The sequence below is a fragment of the Fragaria vesca genome, linkage group LG1 (assembly GCF_000184155.1).
Source record: "Fragaria vesca subsp. vesca linkage group LG1, FraVesHawaii_1.0, whole genome shotgun sequence".
Lineage (NCBI taxonomy): Eukaryota > Viridiplantae > Streptophyta > Magnoliopsida > Rosales > Rosaceae > Fragaria > Fragaria vesca.
Genome location: NC_020491.1, coordinates 22,277,080 through 22,292,355, shown reverse-complemented (window position 1 = coordinate 22,292,355; position 15,276 = coordinate 22,277,080). Strand labels below are relative to the sequence as shown.

Sequence of the window (15,276 nt, the reverse complement as noted above, 5' to 3'; positions counted from 1 at the left end):
AAAAAAAAAAAAAAAAAGAGGTCTAGAGAATAAATAAGAGGTATAATGAGTAAATTATCAAGATATATGTGAATAACATACCTAAGGTTATTTTAGGAATTTGAAAGGAAGTCTATTAAGTAAACGCTTGTAGTTAAAATTAAAAAGAAGGTGTAAAAAACATGAGAGGTATACTGAGCAAATTTGAAGGCCTATTCGAATACGACCAACTTGCACCCTTGAGATTCCCATATTTGTTTTTGTTCTCATGAAGGCTGAAGCGCATCCATGAACAAGAACTCGAAGCATTTGACCTTGTTGACCCAAAAAAAATAAAGATAAAAGAATGTAAAATAATTCTATTACTTAGGATAATGGTTGTCATCAATCTAGTGTGCCAATAATTAGTGGGATTCTCATTCTCATTCCACATAGGCACACACCCAACACAAGTATCTCATATTCCCTCCCATTGGCCTTCCAAAATTTGCTTTTTCATCTTCTCTGTGTTTCCCTTTCGATTCTCAGTGCTCTGTGGACCCTTTGCACTAACCCATCATCATTCAATTCAATATCTTCACCAGTCATGATGCAGATCACATTATTTAACTTCTCTTCCTTCTTCACTCTGTTATCTTGTTTCCTGATGGGTTGCAACATCCATGGCTGAAACTAGTATGTTCTTGTCCTCTTCCAACTTTGTATATATATGATGACCCATTTGTTTTTATATTGTAATAGTTTCCTTTTCCTTTTTCTTCTTGTTATTCTATTTTCTTTTGGTTCTTTCGATGATCTGGGTATTATCTGTTGTATTGATGGAATAGATATCTGCTGTGTTTAGATTTACTCTGTTTATTTTCATTCATCTCAGAAGGAGCTTTTATCCCATGGTTTTAAGAGTTATAGTCAAGTGTCTCAAGTGTAACTTATTGTGTACTGATAATTTGACTATATCTTGCTGAAGTATTTGAGTTTCTAATCGATAATTACTCACTGCCATGGGTATTGAATGGTTTTTGTTTGATCACATCTGTGTTAATCTATTTTCCTGTGAACACTTGATAGTACTTACAATTCTTTTCACTTACATACATACCAATTGTTTGTTTAGCTATGGCTGCTGAACTGATTGGCCGTGTACAAACCAAATGTAATCACTCGGCTAAATGAGATTGGATTGTTAAACATTTGTATGTAGTATGATCAGTACCAATGTTGATGCCTTGGTAACCCCAATGACCTGTGGAACAGCTAGCCGACTTGACTAAACTACTAATACAGACGATTCAACAGAGCAACTTAACCTGGTAATGAGGCCATCCTAAAAAGGACTGTATGGAAAATACATGGTATATAATACAAAGCCTTAGTATACCATTCGGTGTCTTTGCAGTGACAGTATGTCAGTATTAGATTAACATTGAGCCAAGTGCAGAAAGCATTCAATTCTATAGTCTGTACAGGTTGACCTCATTGAGAAGCAAGAGTGTCGGTGATTTTGATGTGATAGGTAACAAAATATACTGAATCACCATGAGACCATTGCATGTCCAGAATTATGCTTTACATGAATAAACCTTTTCATTATATCTAGTTCTTCAGAGATGGATGCTGTTATTTACCCTGAAATATAACCATGCTCCTTTTATTTTTCTTCTTTATAGTAGAAGTACTTAGTTCCAACTCTATGTTGGGATCTCTTCCGGTACTAAATGTGTGAATTTCTTTTTCAAATGTAGTCTTGCCAAAAAGAGGCTAGAGGTGTCTGGGTTTATTTCTGTACTCAGTATATAAGAGCCGGACATGTCTGCAGCTTCTTCAAGATGGGATCCTTTAAAGCCAATCATAAGTTGGCTGATGGTACTGATTTTGCTCAAAATCAGTTTTGCATCTACGGAGCCTGATATTGAAGGTAGGGGGACATATTAACTATTACACTTGTTTTAGCGATAAATTGCTGGTTCTCAAGAGGAGGGATGTCATGACGCTATTAATGTATTAACACATGAACATGTAGAAGTGCTAAGAATATATAAAACAATTTGTGATTATACAGATGCATCTAAGCATATATAAGTTGATAAATGCAATGAAAGCGCACTCATTTTATAGAATGCATTTCAAATCTTATGAATGTTGTAGCATATGCCTATCAATTGTGTTCTTCACTTCTGGTACTGTTCAGGTGAAGCACTGATCGATTTGCTTACAGCACTGAATGATTCCAATGGCCGAATTGACTGGAATAATCATCTTGTCAGCCCATGTTTTAGCTGGGCTCATGTCACTTGTAGAAATGGCAATGTCATATCCCTGTAAGTGAATCTAGTTGTTATGATCACAAATGTAATATCTATTCCCCTTTCATTACAACTGCTTTCTTTCAAATCTGGGATCTCTTCAGTATATTTAGCTTGTTGTGGATGTACTTGTTTGCAGGAGCCTGGCATCAAATGGATTTTCTGGAACACTTTCTCCTTCCATTGTCAAATTAAAATATTTGTCCAGCCTGTAAGTCATAATCTTAATCCATTAGTATGCACATTTTGTATGTTTGTGTCAACTTGAAATAATGCTGATTAAATGAGACAAGAGTAGGATCTTTAGATTTTTTATTCCGGAAATGAAATAATCTGACTCGAGTAGTGGAGCCTTGAATATATATGCTGAATGTTTAACTTGCGTCTACATTCTTAGTAACATGTAATATCTAGGAATTATTTTTCATATATTATATACATGGCTTTCAGTTTCTTATAGGAACTAGTCCTTTCCGAACAGGCTGTCGTATAATATAATATCACTGTATGATGCTATATTGCTATGAGGAATCACATTGCATTGTATGAAGAGTTCATTTTCTTCAGCTCATGCATATTGTTTTTTTGTGTTTGTTCTTTTTTGAGAATGTTCAGCTCATGCATCTGAGCCATGTTTCTGAACACAATATATATCTCTGCAGCAACCTCCTAGATCAGCCTTTGTGGTTCCGAAATAGAAACACCTTTAACTATCTCTGCATGCATCGAGTCTAAGACAAGAACACATAATGATTGAACTTTCAGTAACCCGTTCTCAAAGAATCACAAATCATTACAGAATTTTCTTGAAATCGCAACAGAAACCAATCTTTACTTTAAATTTGGTCTATAGAAAGGTAGACTCATACCTGCTACACTAATTCCATTTAAGCCAGACCTACCCTACATTGTTTCCTTTTTCTTCTGAAGTCTGATACTTTTCTAACATTCTTTGGCATGATAATGTTGAATTCACAACATTCAGAAGCTATCCTGAGCAATAAAACTTTTGGTAACTATTAGAAATACTCTATGATTGTGAAATCAGTTCAACCTGTAATAAACTTAGTTAAATAATAATTAAGAGAACACCTAGGAATGTAGTAACTGATATTTGAGAGGAACCTAGAGATAATCACCAGAAACAGGATTGGTTTTTGTTCTCCTAGTTTGAAAACTGATGGAAAGGCACAGAGATACTCCTTACAACCTTCAGTGAACTTGAGCAATATGGACCTTTGCACAGGCTAGATGAACCTTTGCATAGTCAGCCCCATGGATGGAACAAAGATTGCCTAATTATCCACCAAAGCAAAATCAATTTGTTGACTAACCACCAGTGGCCAAGGAAGAGTTGGCCCTGATTTGGTTCACTCATTTAATACTCTTACTGGTGAATCTCTTGATTTATACTTGCAACTCTATATGTTGTAAACCAAGTTATACTCGTGGATAAAGTAGAATAATACCTTAACTATAAATCTCCTTGAACTACAACATCACGGATGAATAGTAACATCATTCCTATAAGTTTTAATATTCAAAAATAGATTTTGTGCCCATAGCCATGAAGTTTGATTAACAATCTCTTTTTCTATGGCAGGGACTTTCAAGATAATAGTCTAACAGGTACGTTACCTGTTTATCTTGCCAACTTGACACATCTCCAGAATCTAAACTTTGCAAATAATAACTTCAGAGGTCCTATACCGGATAGTTGGGGTCGACTTTCCAGTTTAAAGCATTTGTAAGATTGCATTTCCATTCTTGAAGTAATCAAACTTCCTTATTCTCTCTAGTATGCAAAACAAATTTGTATTACTACTTTTGAATAAAGTAGTCACTTATGCTATTGTCTTATGTGTCTGAGAGATCCACCAGTTTGAGTATCCACATCTGTTTTTAAATAGAAACATGTTTTGTTCACTGTCCTTGTTTTACAGAAATGACAAATTAATTTATTTCCTCTGGCTCAGGGTATTGAAAGGTAATGACATCTCTGGTGATATTCCGGATTCACTTTCTAATATCACTGGTTTGACTGAATTGTGAGCAGTTCTTATTCATGCTGTTCTTTGTTTTATTGCGTTAAATCAAAGCACATGTCCATTCAGCTTCCATGCTATGCAACATTTTTCCGTTGTATAAATATTTGTGTATCACTTGACAGGGATCTTTCATGTAATGATTTAGCTGGAAAAATTCCAATGCAACTGTTCACGGTTCCAACTTTCAAGTATGTTTCTAACTGTAATTCTCACTTTCTTTCTCTTCTCCTGTAACCATGTATCAGAAACTGTGATGATAATGGGATGAATGTTCATTGTATCTACTGGGTTAAATGGAGATCATTTACGTATGACATGACATGCGTTACATTTAGGTTCTTATGGCAGGCTGTGTGCATTTGTTGAAGGGAGTGTGTTGTGGAAAGCACACTTTATGTAGTCTTTCTGTAGTCTTCTTTATATAGAACATTAGAATTATATGGAAAGTTTTGCAATATTGGTCTACCCAGAATCCGGACCTTTAGTATCTAAAGTTCTAAACTACTCGTACCAGTTTGTCTGGTGTTCTTCACTGCAGTATTAGTATAAATGGAATGAGTAGTTTCACTTTGAATCTCTTAGTGTGTAGTTCGCACCTGATCCAAGCTATCAGATATATGCTCTAACAACTATTGATCGAGTTTATTACCCCTTGAAGGTAAAATTTCCCTTCATGAAGATGTCATGTGAGGGCCAACCGGCCAAAGTGCGAAAGGTCTTCTATGGTGTATAGAAAGCCAGGTGCTAATTTCTCCTAGGGCTTTACCTTAGTCCCCTTTCTTAATTATGATTCATAAAAAAAAATTATGTTAGGTGCGACCTTGTAAGGGAGTCGTGGCCAGATTAGAGGCAACTTTCCTATTACATCAACAATGAATTTTGGATACACTAACAAGACAATAGGCGGGGGATGCAAGCATGCAAACTGACTGAGCCACTGGAGATTTTGTTTTTTATTTGACTAATTTGTTTTTTTTAGTGTAATTCTGCTCCTGCTAGGCATAAAGCAGTATAGAAGAAACTCCTAGGTGATCATATAGCCAGACTTTGTGTTTCACACTTGAAGGGTATACGACTGAACAAACTATAGATATTTCCAGAATTATGACAAAGTGTTGAAAGAGTTTATTGTAAAAGATAAATTCTAGATATAAAGAAGTGTTTGACATGAAATGATGCTTTGAGGTCTTTAAAACACAAGTGCTTAGTTTTTTCTAGGTAAGAGATATATGATTTAACTTTGTCTTTGTGTCCACTACTTACAACAGTTCCCTCAAGCATGTTGCTGATTTTTGGATGTATAAAGAGCATATTTTGAGATACTTGTATTCCTATCATCATATAAATATGAAATAATTCCTGTTGTTTCTATTTTTTCTTGACTGGAATTTGGAGTGTCTCTTAGTTTAAACTGTTTTCTTGAGCATGCTTTAACATAGTATAATTTGCAATTTGCAACTTTTCAATATCCTAATGGCTTGTTAATAACAGTGCTGCACTTTCAGTTTTACAGGAACTCGTCTTACTTGTGGCTCTAGCTTGAAGCAGCCTTGTGCTTCTGGCTCTTCTCTTGGAGGTTTATTCTTTGTTCAAAAATACTGTCTGTTCATCGATTTTGTTCATGTTACCAAATGGAACCTCAATGTTTTAAATTTTGGCAGTTTCAACCAAGAAATCAAAACTTGGAAGAGTTATAACTTTGGCAAGTTGTGGCATTACTATACTTCTTTTTATCGGGGCTATATTTGGATGTCGATATTATCACATGAACAAACTGAAGCATGATGTGTTTGTTGATGTTGTGGGTAAGTTTTCCATACATTTTACTTTCAGGTCTTCAGGATCATCTCTGTCTGTATTGAGAATTGTCATCAAAATGCATAGTTTAAACCATCTCAAAATATTTAAGTTCTTAATTATGATCCTTATATCTCCTCCCTTTCACAAGGGATAAGAATTGATTTTGGAGAAGGCTTAGTAAATCAAATCTGCAAGCAATGGCTCACACGGATAGAATTTTGTATTTCTATTCATAAAAATGCAGCACAATTTAAAATTCTTGATTCTCTACAGCTAATTACAATTCTTCTGAATCTAACATCTGCCATGTCTCTCTTTTCTTGTTTTTTTTTCTTTACACAATTTTAGGTGAATATGACTGCAAAATATCCTTTGGCCAATTGAGAAGATTTTCTTGGCGTGAAATTCAACTTGCCACAGATAATTTCGATGAGAGTAACATAATTGGACAGGGAGGCTTTGGAAGAGTTTACAGAGGTGTTCTCTCAGACAATGTAAAAATTGCAGTTAAACGCCTTACGGACTATAACAGTCCTGGTGGAGAGGCTGCATTCCTGAGAGAAGTACAACTTATTAGTGTTGCTGTTCATAGGAATCTTTTACGGTTGATTGGCTTTTGCACAACTGCATCTGAAAGGGTCCTTGTTTATCCATTCATGAAAAACCTGAGTGTTGCGTATCGCTTGAGAGGTATGTTCCCAAAAGCAATGGTTATTTTAACTGGTGTCCAAATCAAGTTTGTCTATTAATCAAGCTTGTCAAATTACTTTCATATATTAACTGCTCCCCTGTCTCAGTAGTCTACTTTCCGTGCTAAATTGCTGTTGTTGCTAACTTCCATTGTGACATTATTATCATATACAAAAAAAAATATAGTTTAATTTTCATATCAAATAAATTTGCTACTGAATATTACGACATGAACTAGCAGCTTTAGTTTTTTTTTTTGTTTATGAAATGACCATGCATGGACACCATGATTACATCATTGGTACTCATACTTGTTCCTTTGAAGACTAATATGATACTGAATATTTGGAATGTCAGATAATTTTGTTCTAGTTAATATCAATTATTAACATATTTTCTTGATATGTGTTAGATCTGAAACCAGGAGAGAAAGGCTTGGACTGGCCAACAAGGAAGCGCATCGCTTTTGGTGCAGCCAATGGCTTGGAGTATTTACATGAGAATTGCAATCCTAAGATTATCCACCGGGACTTGAAGGCTGCAAACATTCTTCTAGATGATGATTTTGAGCCTGTTCTTGGAGACTTTGGGCTAGCAAAGCTAGTTGATACAAAAGCAACTCATGTTACTACTCAAGTGCGTGGCACCATGGGTCATATTGCCCCTGAATATCTGTCCACTGGAAAATCTTCAGAAAAGACTGATGTTTTTGGATACGGTATCACCCTTCTCGAACTAGTCACTGGTCAGCGTGCAATAGATTTTGCTCGGCTTGAAGAAGAGGAGGATGTTCTTCTGCTTGACCATGTAAGATTTTTACATTTGTAGGCCTTCCTGGATTATTGCGAGACTTATTGATGTGTTAAGTGATTAAATGTGAAATGGCTTGCAAGTCTTTCAGCCAGCTTTTCTCGTCTTTCAGCTTTTCTTGCAAGTTCTTTCTTCTTTTTTTTCCTTGATAAATGACATACATAATTGGTGAATCACCAACTAATTAGCATGCTTATGATCTTTCTTTGCTAGAAGACGCGGGCTGCTCTTGTCTGGTGATACATATTTGTAACACACACACACATACACGTATATAAATACATATATATATATATATATATATTGAGCTAGCTTTTCTTGATTTTAAATTGTATTAGAAATCAAGGGTGAAGGAAACCTTTCCTTTTTAGGTCAGGGTGCCATGAGGGTGAAGTCACAAGACCACTGATTGCCATGTTTGAACACATATGTAGAATTGTGCCCCTGAACTCTCTTTTTCTGTTCATTATTTCAGCACCTTTGTAAATATGATCAAATCCAATTTGGGGTTCCAATGTTGCTGTTGATAGTTTGAAAACAAATTCACTCCCATACAACTTTCTCATGATTTAATTCTCATTTATTTTCTCATCCATAATGTAATTTCTGCTATCTGTTTGATGTGTTAAATGACGAGATTATGATATTGACAGATCAAGAAGCTGCAGAGAGAAAATAGGCTTGATGACATTGTGGATGGAAATATGAAGACCTATGATGTAAAAGAAGTCGGGACTGTCATTCAGGTTGCATTGCTCTGCACCCAGAGCTCACCCGAGGACCGTCCAACAATGGCAGAAGTGGTTAGATTGCTGCAGGGAGTAGATTTAGCAGAGAGATGGGCTGAGTGGGAGCAGCTTGAAGATGTAAGGAGTCGTGAATTCTCGCTCGTGTCACACCAGTTTGCATGGGCTGAGGAGTCTACACATGATCAAGTAGCTATACAGTTGTCCAAGCCAAGATAGTTAAGTAGCAATGTAGTTGTCCAAGTGAGTATAGTTTGTTCTCCTACAAGCACCAACTGAAAATTAACCCGAGTCTCTACTGCATATCTTGAATAATGTGTGCTAATTCTATTTGTATTTGTGTGTGTATCTGTGCCTATGTGCATATCTTGATAGAGGGAGAAATTTATAACGTATATATAGCCAGATTAGTTTTGCATTATGTATTACCTTTTCGTTTGCATCTCGTCTCATTTGTGTTGTTAGATATGTATGTCTTTGAGATACTACTGTATGTATGTCTGTATATTTTTCTTCTAGTTTTGACAGAGATTAGATATCTTCATCTTCATCTTCTTGTTGAGAGTCGGTCATCCTGCATATGCATTGAATGTGAATTGTGACCTTCAAAGTCTATACTGAAACTATGTGCTTCAGGTTCTATCTAGTTATGGTTCATGGCTCTTTTATAGATTGGTTTCTTCCTGCAGCTATCTAGTCTCTGTCACCTTAAAAAGATGTGTCATCGGCCATTCCCTTACCGTCAAACCATCTTTCTCCAGAAGAATGTAAGGCGGGGAAATGGCATGTAAGGATGTCCAGTATCGTATGTTGGTCGAGATGTGGCATTTACGACAGCAGCAACACCAATTTGCCTACTTTCGTTTGAGTTGGGAACTATCATGGACATTGAGTCCATCAGCAGATATGTTGCATTGTCCTATTGTTGCAATGCCCGACAAGAAAATGTACCAAATGATGCGCTACAAAGGAATAAGATAAAGGGATTTAGTATGGAAGAGCGTGAAATAGAGCTCAAATGATTTGATACATTAGCAAGTGCAAACAATTTCCAAGCACTTGGGAGTAAGTTTGTTCACAGTTGAGGTCAGTACTACCGGCTATTCGATTACAGGTCCCAAAAGGCTCAAATGGATCTGCTGTACGTGACCACCAATAAAACTACCTAGGCTCTTTGTTTTTTGTTTTTTTGTTTTTGTTTGAATAGAGGCCCGTTCAAGTCTTAACCATTAACGAAACCCGCATAATACAAGTACAAAAAGAGGGCATAAATCTAAACCGACAGTGCAAAAACATCCCGTCAGGAGTTTCCACTACCTAGACTCTTTGCAACTATTGGACAAGGGATTTGACACAAGGACATGCAAATGAGGTTGGGGCCCGTCTTCCATATTGGCGGGAAAAAGCATTCGGGCGCGCCATAAACTCGGTGGCAGCCATTCACCAAAGTGAAAACCCTATCGAGCCACACAACCCCAAAACGGCGACGTCGCCAAGTCTCTTGCCTGTAAGTCTCTTCCTCTCTCAACTCTCTCATTTTCCCTCAAAGTTTATCTGATTTGGAAATGAATGCAATTTGGGTAAATGTCAAATTTACTTTTTGTGATGCAAATGTTTGAGGTTTAGGGATGTGTGAAACCCAAATAGGATTGATTGATTGATTAAGGATTAGGTGTCTGGGTAGCTTGATCTGCTATGAATTGATCAATTTTCATGGCTGGCTCTTCTTCTTCTTCTTCTTTTTTTTGAGGATGTGCATCTGCTTCTGCACAGGCTGTTCTTCTGCCTTTGTTATTTAAGGCTTTTTGCTTATCATCACAAGGCTGTGTATCTGTGTTTTGCTTAATTGCATAATACTATTCCTTGATGTTCAAAGCCTATGCTCCGCCATCCCCTCCAATTGTGTGAATGTTCTATGTCTTGTATATATCTGTATGAATTTTAAGAGGATTTGGTTCTCTGTATCAATATGGGATGTGAGCTAAATATGACGCAGGGTAGATATTGATATGACAAGGCCTGTAGTCTGCTTGTGTTTTGTGTTTTGTTTTACCACCGCAAACTCAAAAAGGACTTGCTTTGCTGCTGAGATGTGGTGTCAATTTCTTTGAGGGTAGTTTCAATCTGATTATTGTTTTATTACACTTACAGTTCTATACCAGTTTCCCTTAATACACCACATCAGTAGCTCAGGGGTGAGTCTAATAGCTCAGTAGTTCTTTATTTTAATGATTAATCTGTGTCTAGCAGTCCTACTTTGTTGATTGAAGGGCATATACTTTCTAATGGTCTGTTTTTATAAACTAATATGCCTTGTTCTGTTTTAACCAGTTAAATGCCAACATTTGAGAACACTAGTTAAAGTAATGGCTCTGGTTAACTTTTTTGTATATGCATTCTTTGTTTCTATGATTTGAAAGGATGATCAAGTAGTTGGGAACTTCTCAGTTTGATGCATTCAAATTTCTGATATGCTTGAGATTATTGTTCAAGTAGTCTGATACGCACATGGCTTTTGTTCCTGATATGCACATGGCTTTGGTTATATTGTTACTTGAAGATTTCCTTTTGCATTCAACAGTATAAGGTGATTGCAATAGCTCTTCAGCCTCTTCTACCTCCAATAATTTGGGCAGTGCTAGCTTAAAACATACATGTCATAAGTCATATCAATCACATTTGCCTTCCTTTCATTAATCCACAAACCACAGAAATCTAACATACAATCTACAATCCAAGTCATCTCCTCCAAATACTTAACTTTAGTGAACAAAAGCAATTAAGCCTTAATTTTGCCATTTGCCTTTCATTTAGTTTACAGAAGCCGACCCAGACCATTGCCAGTAGCCCCCTAAATCTTTTTTATTATTATTCTTTTTTATGAGAACTTAAGACAAATAGCTCACTTATAAATGGTTCCAGTTTCTGAGAATAGTGGTTGTCTACTTGTCTTACATGTTATGAGAAACTTCAGTTGAGATGTCCTGCTTCAAACTCGCTCAGATCCCCATATGCTTGACACCTGCGAATGGTGGAAGCAATTATCATCTCTTAAGCAAGAAGTCTGATATGCTTAAGTAGTCTGATATGCACAGTTTTTTTAATCCAATTGATATGCTCAGTTCAGTAGCAATCTGAGCTTGTCTGGATTTAATTTCTTTTGTTTGATGTGCCATTTTGCATGACCAATTGGCATCTTCCTTGTCGTGTTTGTGAGTAGTTCTCGCAGAGGGATATCTATTCACATGATTGAATTGTTTTAATGTTGACAAAGTAGATTCCTATAGAAAGTAGATCTAAATATAAAAGGGGATGGGATTAGATCTCAATATGATTCATTGTACTTTCAGTTGGAAAGGCTGGACGAATCTTGTGTTGAAGTGTATGTATGCATTGGTTTCTTCTATTTTATAGCTTCTTTTACAGTTAACCTTGAATTTGGCTAAATGTTATCATACAGTATTGCATGAAGCCAAAATTTGACTGGCTCTCCTAGGTTACATTGGCTTCATAGAGTATTTGGTAATAACAGTTTGATCTTCATATAATCATTATTCTCAACTTCTTATTATTCACAGTTGGTAAATAACAACTGTGTGTCTGACGGAGAGAGAGAGAATGGAACCACCCTCTTCAGACTGTAGAGGTGCGGAAGCAGTACTAAATCTCCAACCCAGCTCATCAATTCCTATTACATACCACCCTCTCTTTGGTCCTCACACTGATCTGATCCTCCTTGAGCTTGATGAGAAGCTCCTTCCTGATATCCTTCACCAAAGGTAACAAATAAATTATAGTGAAAACTAGAGTCTTAGTTTGTGTTGCTTATTTATGAATGTTTTCTTCTTCATGAAATTTGGTTGAAGTGTTCCATCTTTCTGATATGATTTCTATGTTTTTAGAGTAACTGTTAGAGGACAGCCTGATGAAGTTGCAGTCATCTGCACGGAATCAAAGACTTATGCAATCAAGTCCGTTGGAACTTCCAATTCTGTTTTCCTCATACCCCCATCTTGTCAATTTAATTCTTTCGAAGAACCAAAATGTTTGGATGAGAATTATCATGACCGGCAACTTGCTGCATCTGTCCTCAAGATTGCACCTGGTACCATGGAGCTTGTTGAAATTGCTCCAAAGCTTGACAAGCTCAGGTTGCTACTTTCTGAGAACCCTTATAAAACTGAGGAGGACACAGAAATGGGAGATCTGGAAGAGATGGAAAGGGAGAATGTAGGACTGTATAGATGGGACGATCTTATTGAGAAGGTTCAAGCAAGTAACGATGAGTTAAGAAATGGGTTACATGCTCTTTCAGCTGTGGAGATAAATGGGTACTGGAGAATTGTAGATGAAAAGTACATGGATACAATGCTAAGGATGCTTTTTCACAATGCAGTGTTGAATGACTGGTCCTTTGCCTCACTCAATCAAGATGAGGTTGTTAATGTACTAGTATCAGATGGCTTTCCATACAAACTTGCAAACCATTGCTTGCGTGCCTTTGGTAGTAAGGTGGATGAGGGTGTGGGCACAAGTAATACATGGAAGTTGGATGTAAGGAAGGTGTGTGTGCACTTTGCAAGAGAAATCTTGAGAGGCGGGAAGAGGAAAATGGAGAATTTCATGGAGGAGTGGATGCGAAAAATTCCTGAAGGGATGCAAGCAAGTTTTGATTTGTTGGAAGGTGAAGTTTTGACAGAGAGGATTGGTATTGAGACATGGATTCGTGCCTTCTGTGTTTCATCACTACCCAGCAGTCCTGCTGAGCGGTTCTCCATCTTGTTTAAACAGCGTCCGAAATGGGAGTGGAAGGATCTACAGCCTTTCATCAGGTAATTATAGTACTGTTGATTACTCTTTTTGCTTATTGCATTATTGTTTTATGAACATAATTGGGAAGTAATTTTCTCTTTTCTTTTCTGTATGTACTTTTCAGGGACTTGAACGTGCCCGGTCTTTCTGCAGAGGGTTTGCTATTAAAGTACACGAGAAGATTACAACCAACCATGGACACAGAACCAGTTTTCTGCTCAAGATAATGTTCAAAGTATATGTTTTGTTGGCATTTTTCTGGTAATCTTCAGTCTAGATTTGTATTGAGACATATCTTTTATGAACCGGCTATATTCTTTTGACAAAAAGTTGGGTTTATGTTAAATGAAAAGATAACGTCTTCACAACTTTGGCATTAGACCACAGAGAAGCATGGTGGTAAATGAGTTATGTTACTGTATGTCTACTGAATTCTATGGGTGTGTTATAACTATATGGTCAGCATGGTGGTAAATGAGTTTTGTTACTGTATGTCTACTGAACTGTATGGTTATGTATTACCTTTTTGTTTGCATCTTGTCTCATTTGTGTTGTTCGATAGATATACTACTGTATGTCTGTATGTTTCTCTTCTAGTTTTGACAGATATTAGATAGCTTCATCTTCAACTTCTTGTTGAGCGTCAGTCATCCTGCATTGAATGTGAATTTTGACCTTCGACGCCTATACTGCAACTATGTGCTTCAGGTTATATCTAGTTATGGTTCACAGAAATGGCTCTTTTATAGATTGGTTGCTTCCTGCAGCTATCTAGTCTCTGTCACCTTAAAAGATGAAAGACTCATCGGCCATTCCCTTACCGTCAAACCATCTTTCTCCAGAAGAATGGAAGGCGGGGAAATGGCATGTAAGAACGTCCAGTGTCGTATGTTGGTCGAGATGTGGCATTTGCGACAGCAGCAATACCTATTTGCCTGCTTTCGTTTGAGCTGGGAACTACATTGAGTCCATCAGCAGATATTGTGCATTGTCCTGTTGTTGCAATGCCCGACAAGAAAATGTACCAAATGATGAGCTACAAAGTTATAAGAGAAAGGGATATAGATTAGCATGGAAGAGCGATAAATAGAGCTCAAATGATTCAATTAAATCAGTTTGAAATTAGCAAGTGCAACAAGCTTTGGTTTCCAAGCACTTGCATCTTAGCAGTGCTAGGTCTACCAAGTGTGGACTTGCTGGACCTTGCAACAAATATCATTGATGTCCCAAGCATGGTAGATTGTAGCATTGGAGGTAACATACATGACCAAAAACAGTTATATGCGGATAAGCAAGGATCCCTCAGTCCCTACGAGGTTGCAATATGAGTTCATATGAGCTGTTAGAATGGAGATCAATGGTATCCGACCTCACACCATGATTGTTCTGAGAACAACAAAAATAGAAATTAAAAGTAGAGTTATGTTCTGTATCATAATCTCGTACATCTATAAATTGAGTACGTAAGACCCAAGATATGTCTAAGTGTCGGAGGTCATTTTGATGTGATAGGCAACTCAATATACTGAATCACCATGAGACCATTGTACAGAATTATGCTTTACATGAATGGACCCAATTATATCTAGTTCTTCAGAAATGGATTTTGTAATATACCCTGAAACACAACCATACTCCTTTTATTTTCTATTCATTCCGTAGCCAAGTAACCTCAAGTAATGTGTATTTTTCTTCTTTACAGTAGAAGTACTTAGTTTCACCTCTATGCTGGGATCTCATCTGCTACTAAATGTGTGAATTTCTTTTTCAAATCTGGTCTTGCCATAAAAGAGGCTAGAGGTGCCTGGGTTTTATTTAGGATTAAATTTAATTTGCCCCCTCGTACTTTAGGTCAATAATCAGTTTGGTCCTATATCTTTTTTTTAATAACGTTGGTCCTTGAAGTTCTATTTCACATCAGTTTAGTCCAATTTTTAAATTGCCCTCCTTATCATGACGTCATGCGCTAAGTTGTCCGCGACACAAGGGCAGAATAGTCATTTTCTCTCTCTCTCTTCCTTCTTCTCCCCTGTCCTAATTTCCCCTCCAAATCCCAATCTAGGGTTTCTGCAACCCTCTCTCTCTCTC

At 36.9% G+C, this 15,276-nt stretch overlaps 2 protein-coding genes across 2 annotated transcripts; both read left to right on the top strand.

The window, feature by feature from the left end:
* Window positions 1-1,785: 1,785 nt before the first annotated feature.
* LOC101313364 (probable LRR receptor-like serine/threonine-protein kinase At5g63710-like) lies at window positions 1,786-8,718 on the top strand. Its single transcript, XM_004289553.1, has 11 exons — window positions 1,786-1,894; window positions 2,168-2,297; window positions 2,422-2,493; window positions 3,886-4,029; window positions 4,259-4,330; window positions 4,453-4,518; window positions 5,836-5,906; window positions 5,992-6,135; window positions 6,479-6,820; window positions 7,233-7,627; window positions 8,284-8,718. Exons 1-11 carry the CDS (start codon window positions 1,786-1,788, stop codon window positions 8,593-8,595), a joined length of 1,857 nt encoding a protein of 618 aa, XP_004289601.1. The 3' UTR covers window positions 8,596-8,718.
* A 3,276-nt stretch (window positions 8,719-11,994) lies between these two features.
* On the top strand, window positions 11,995-13,720 carry LOC101313071 (sister chromatid cohesion protein DCC1-like). The gene is made up of 3 exons (XM_004289552.1): window positions 11,995-12,155; window positions 12,279-13,208; window positions 13,313-13,720. Exons 1-3 carry the CDS (start codon window positions 11,995-11,997, stop codon window positions 13,413-13,415), a joined length of 1,194 nt encoding a protein of 397 aa, XP_004289600.1. The 3' UTR covers window positions 13,416-13,720.
* The last annotated feature ends 1,556 nt before the right edge of the window (window positions 13,721-15,276 follow it).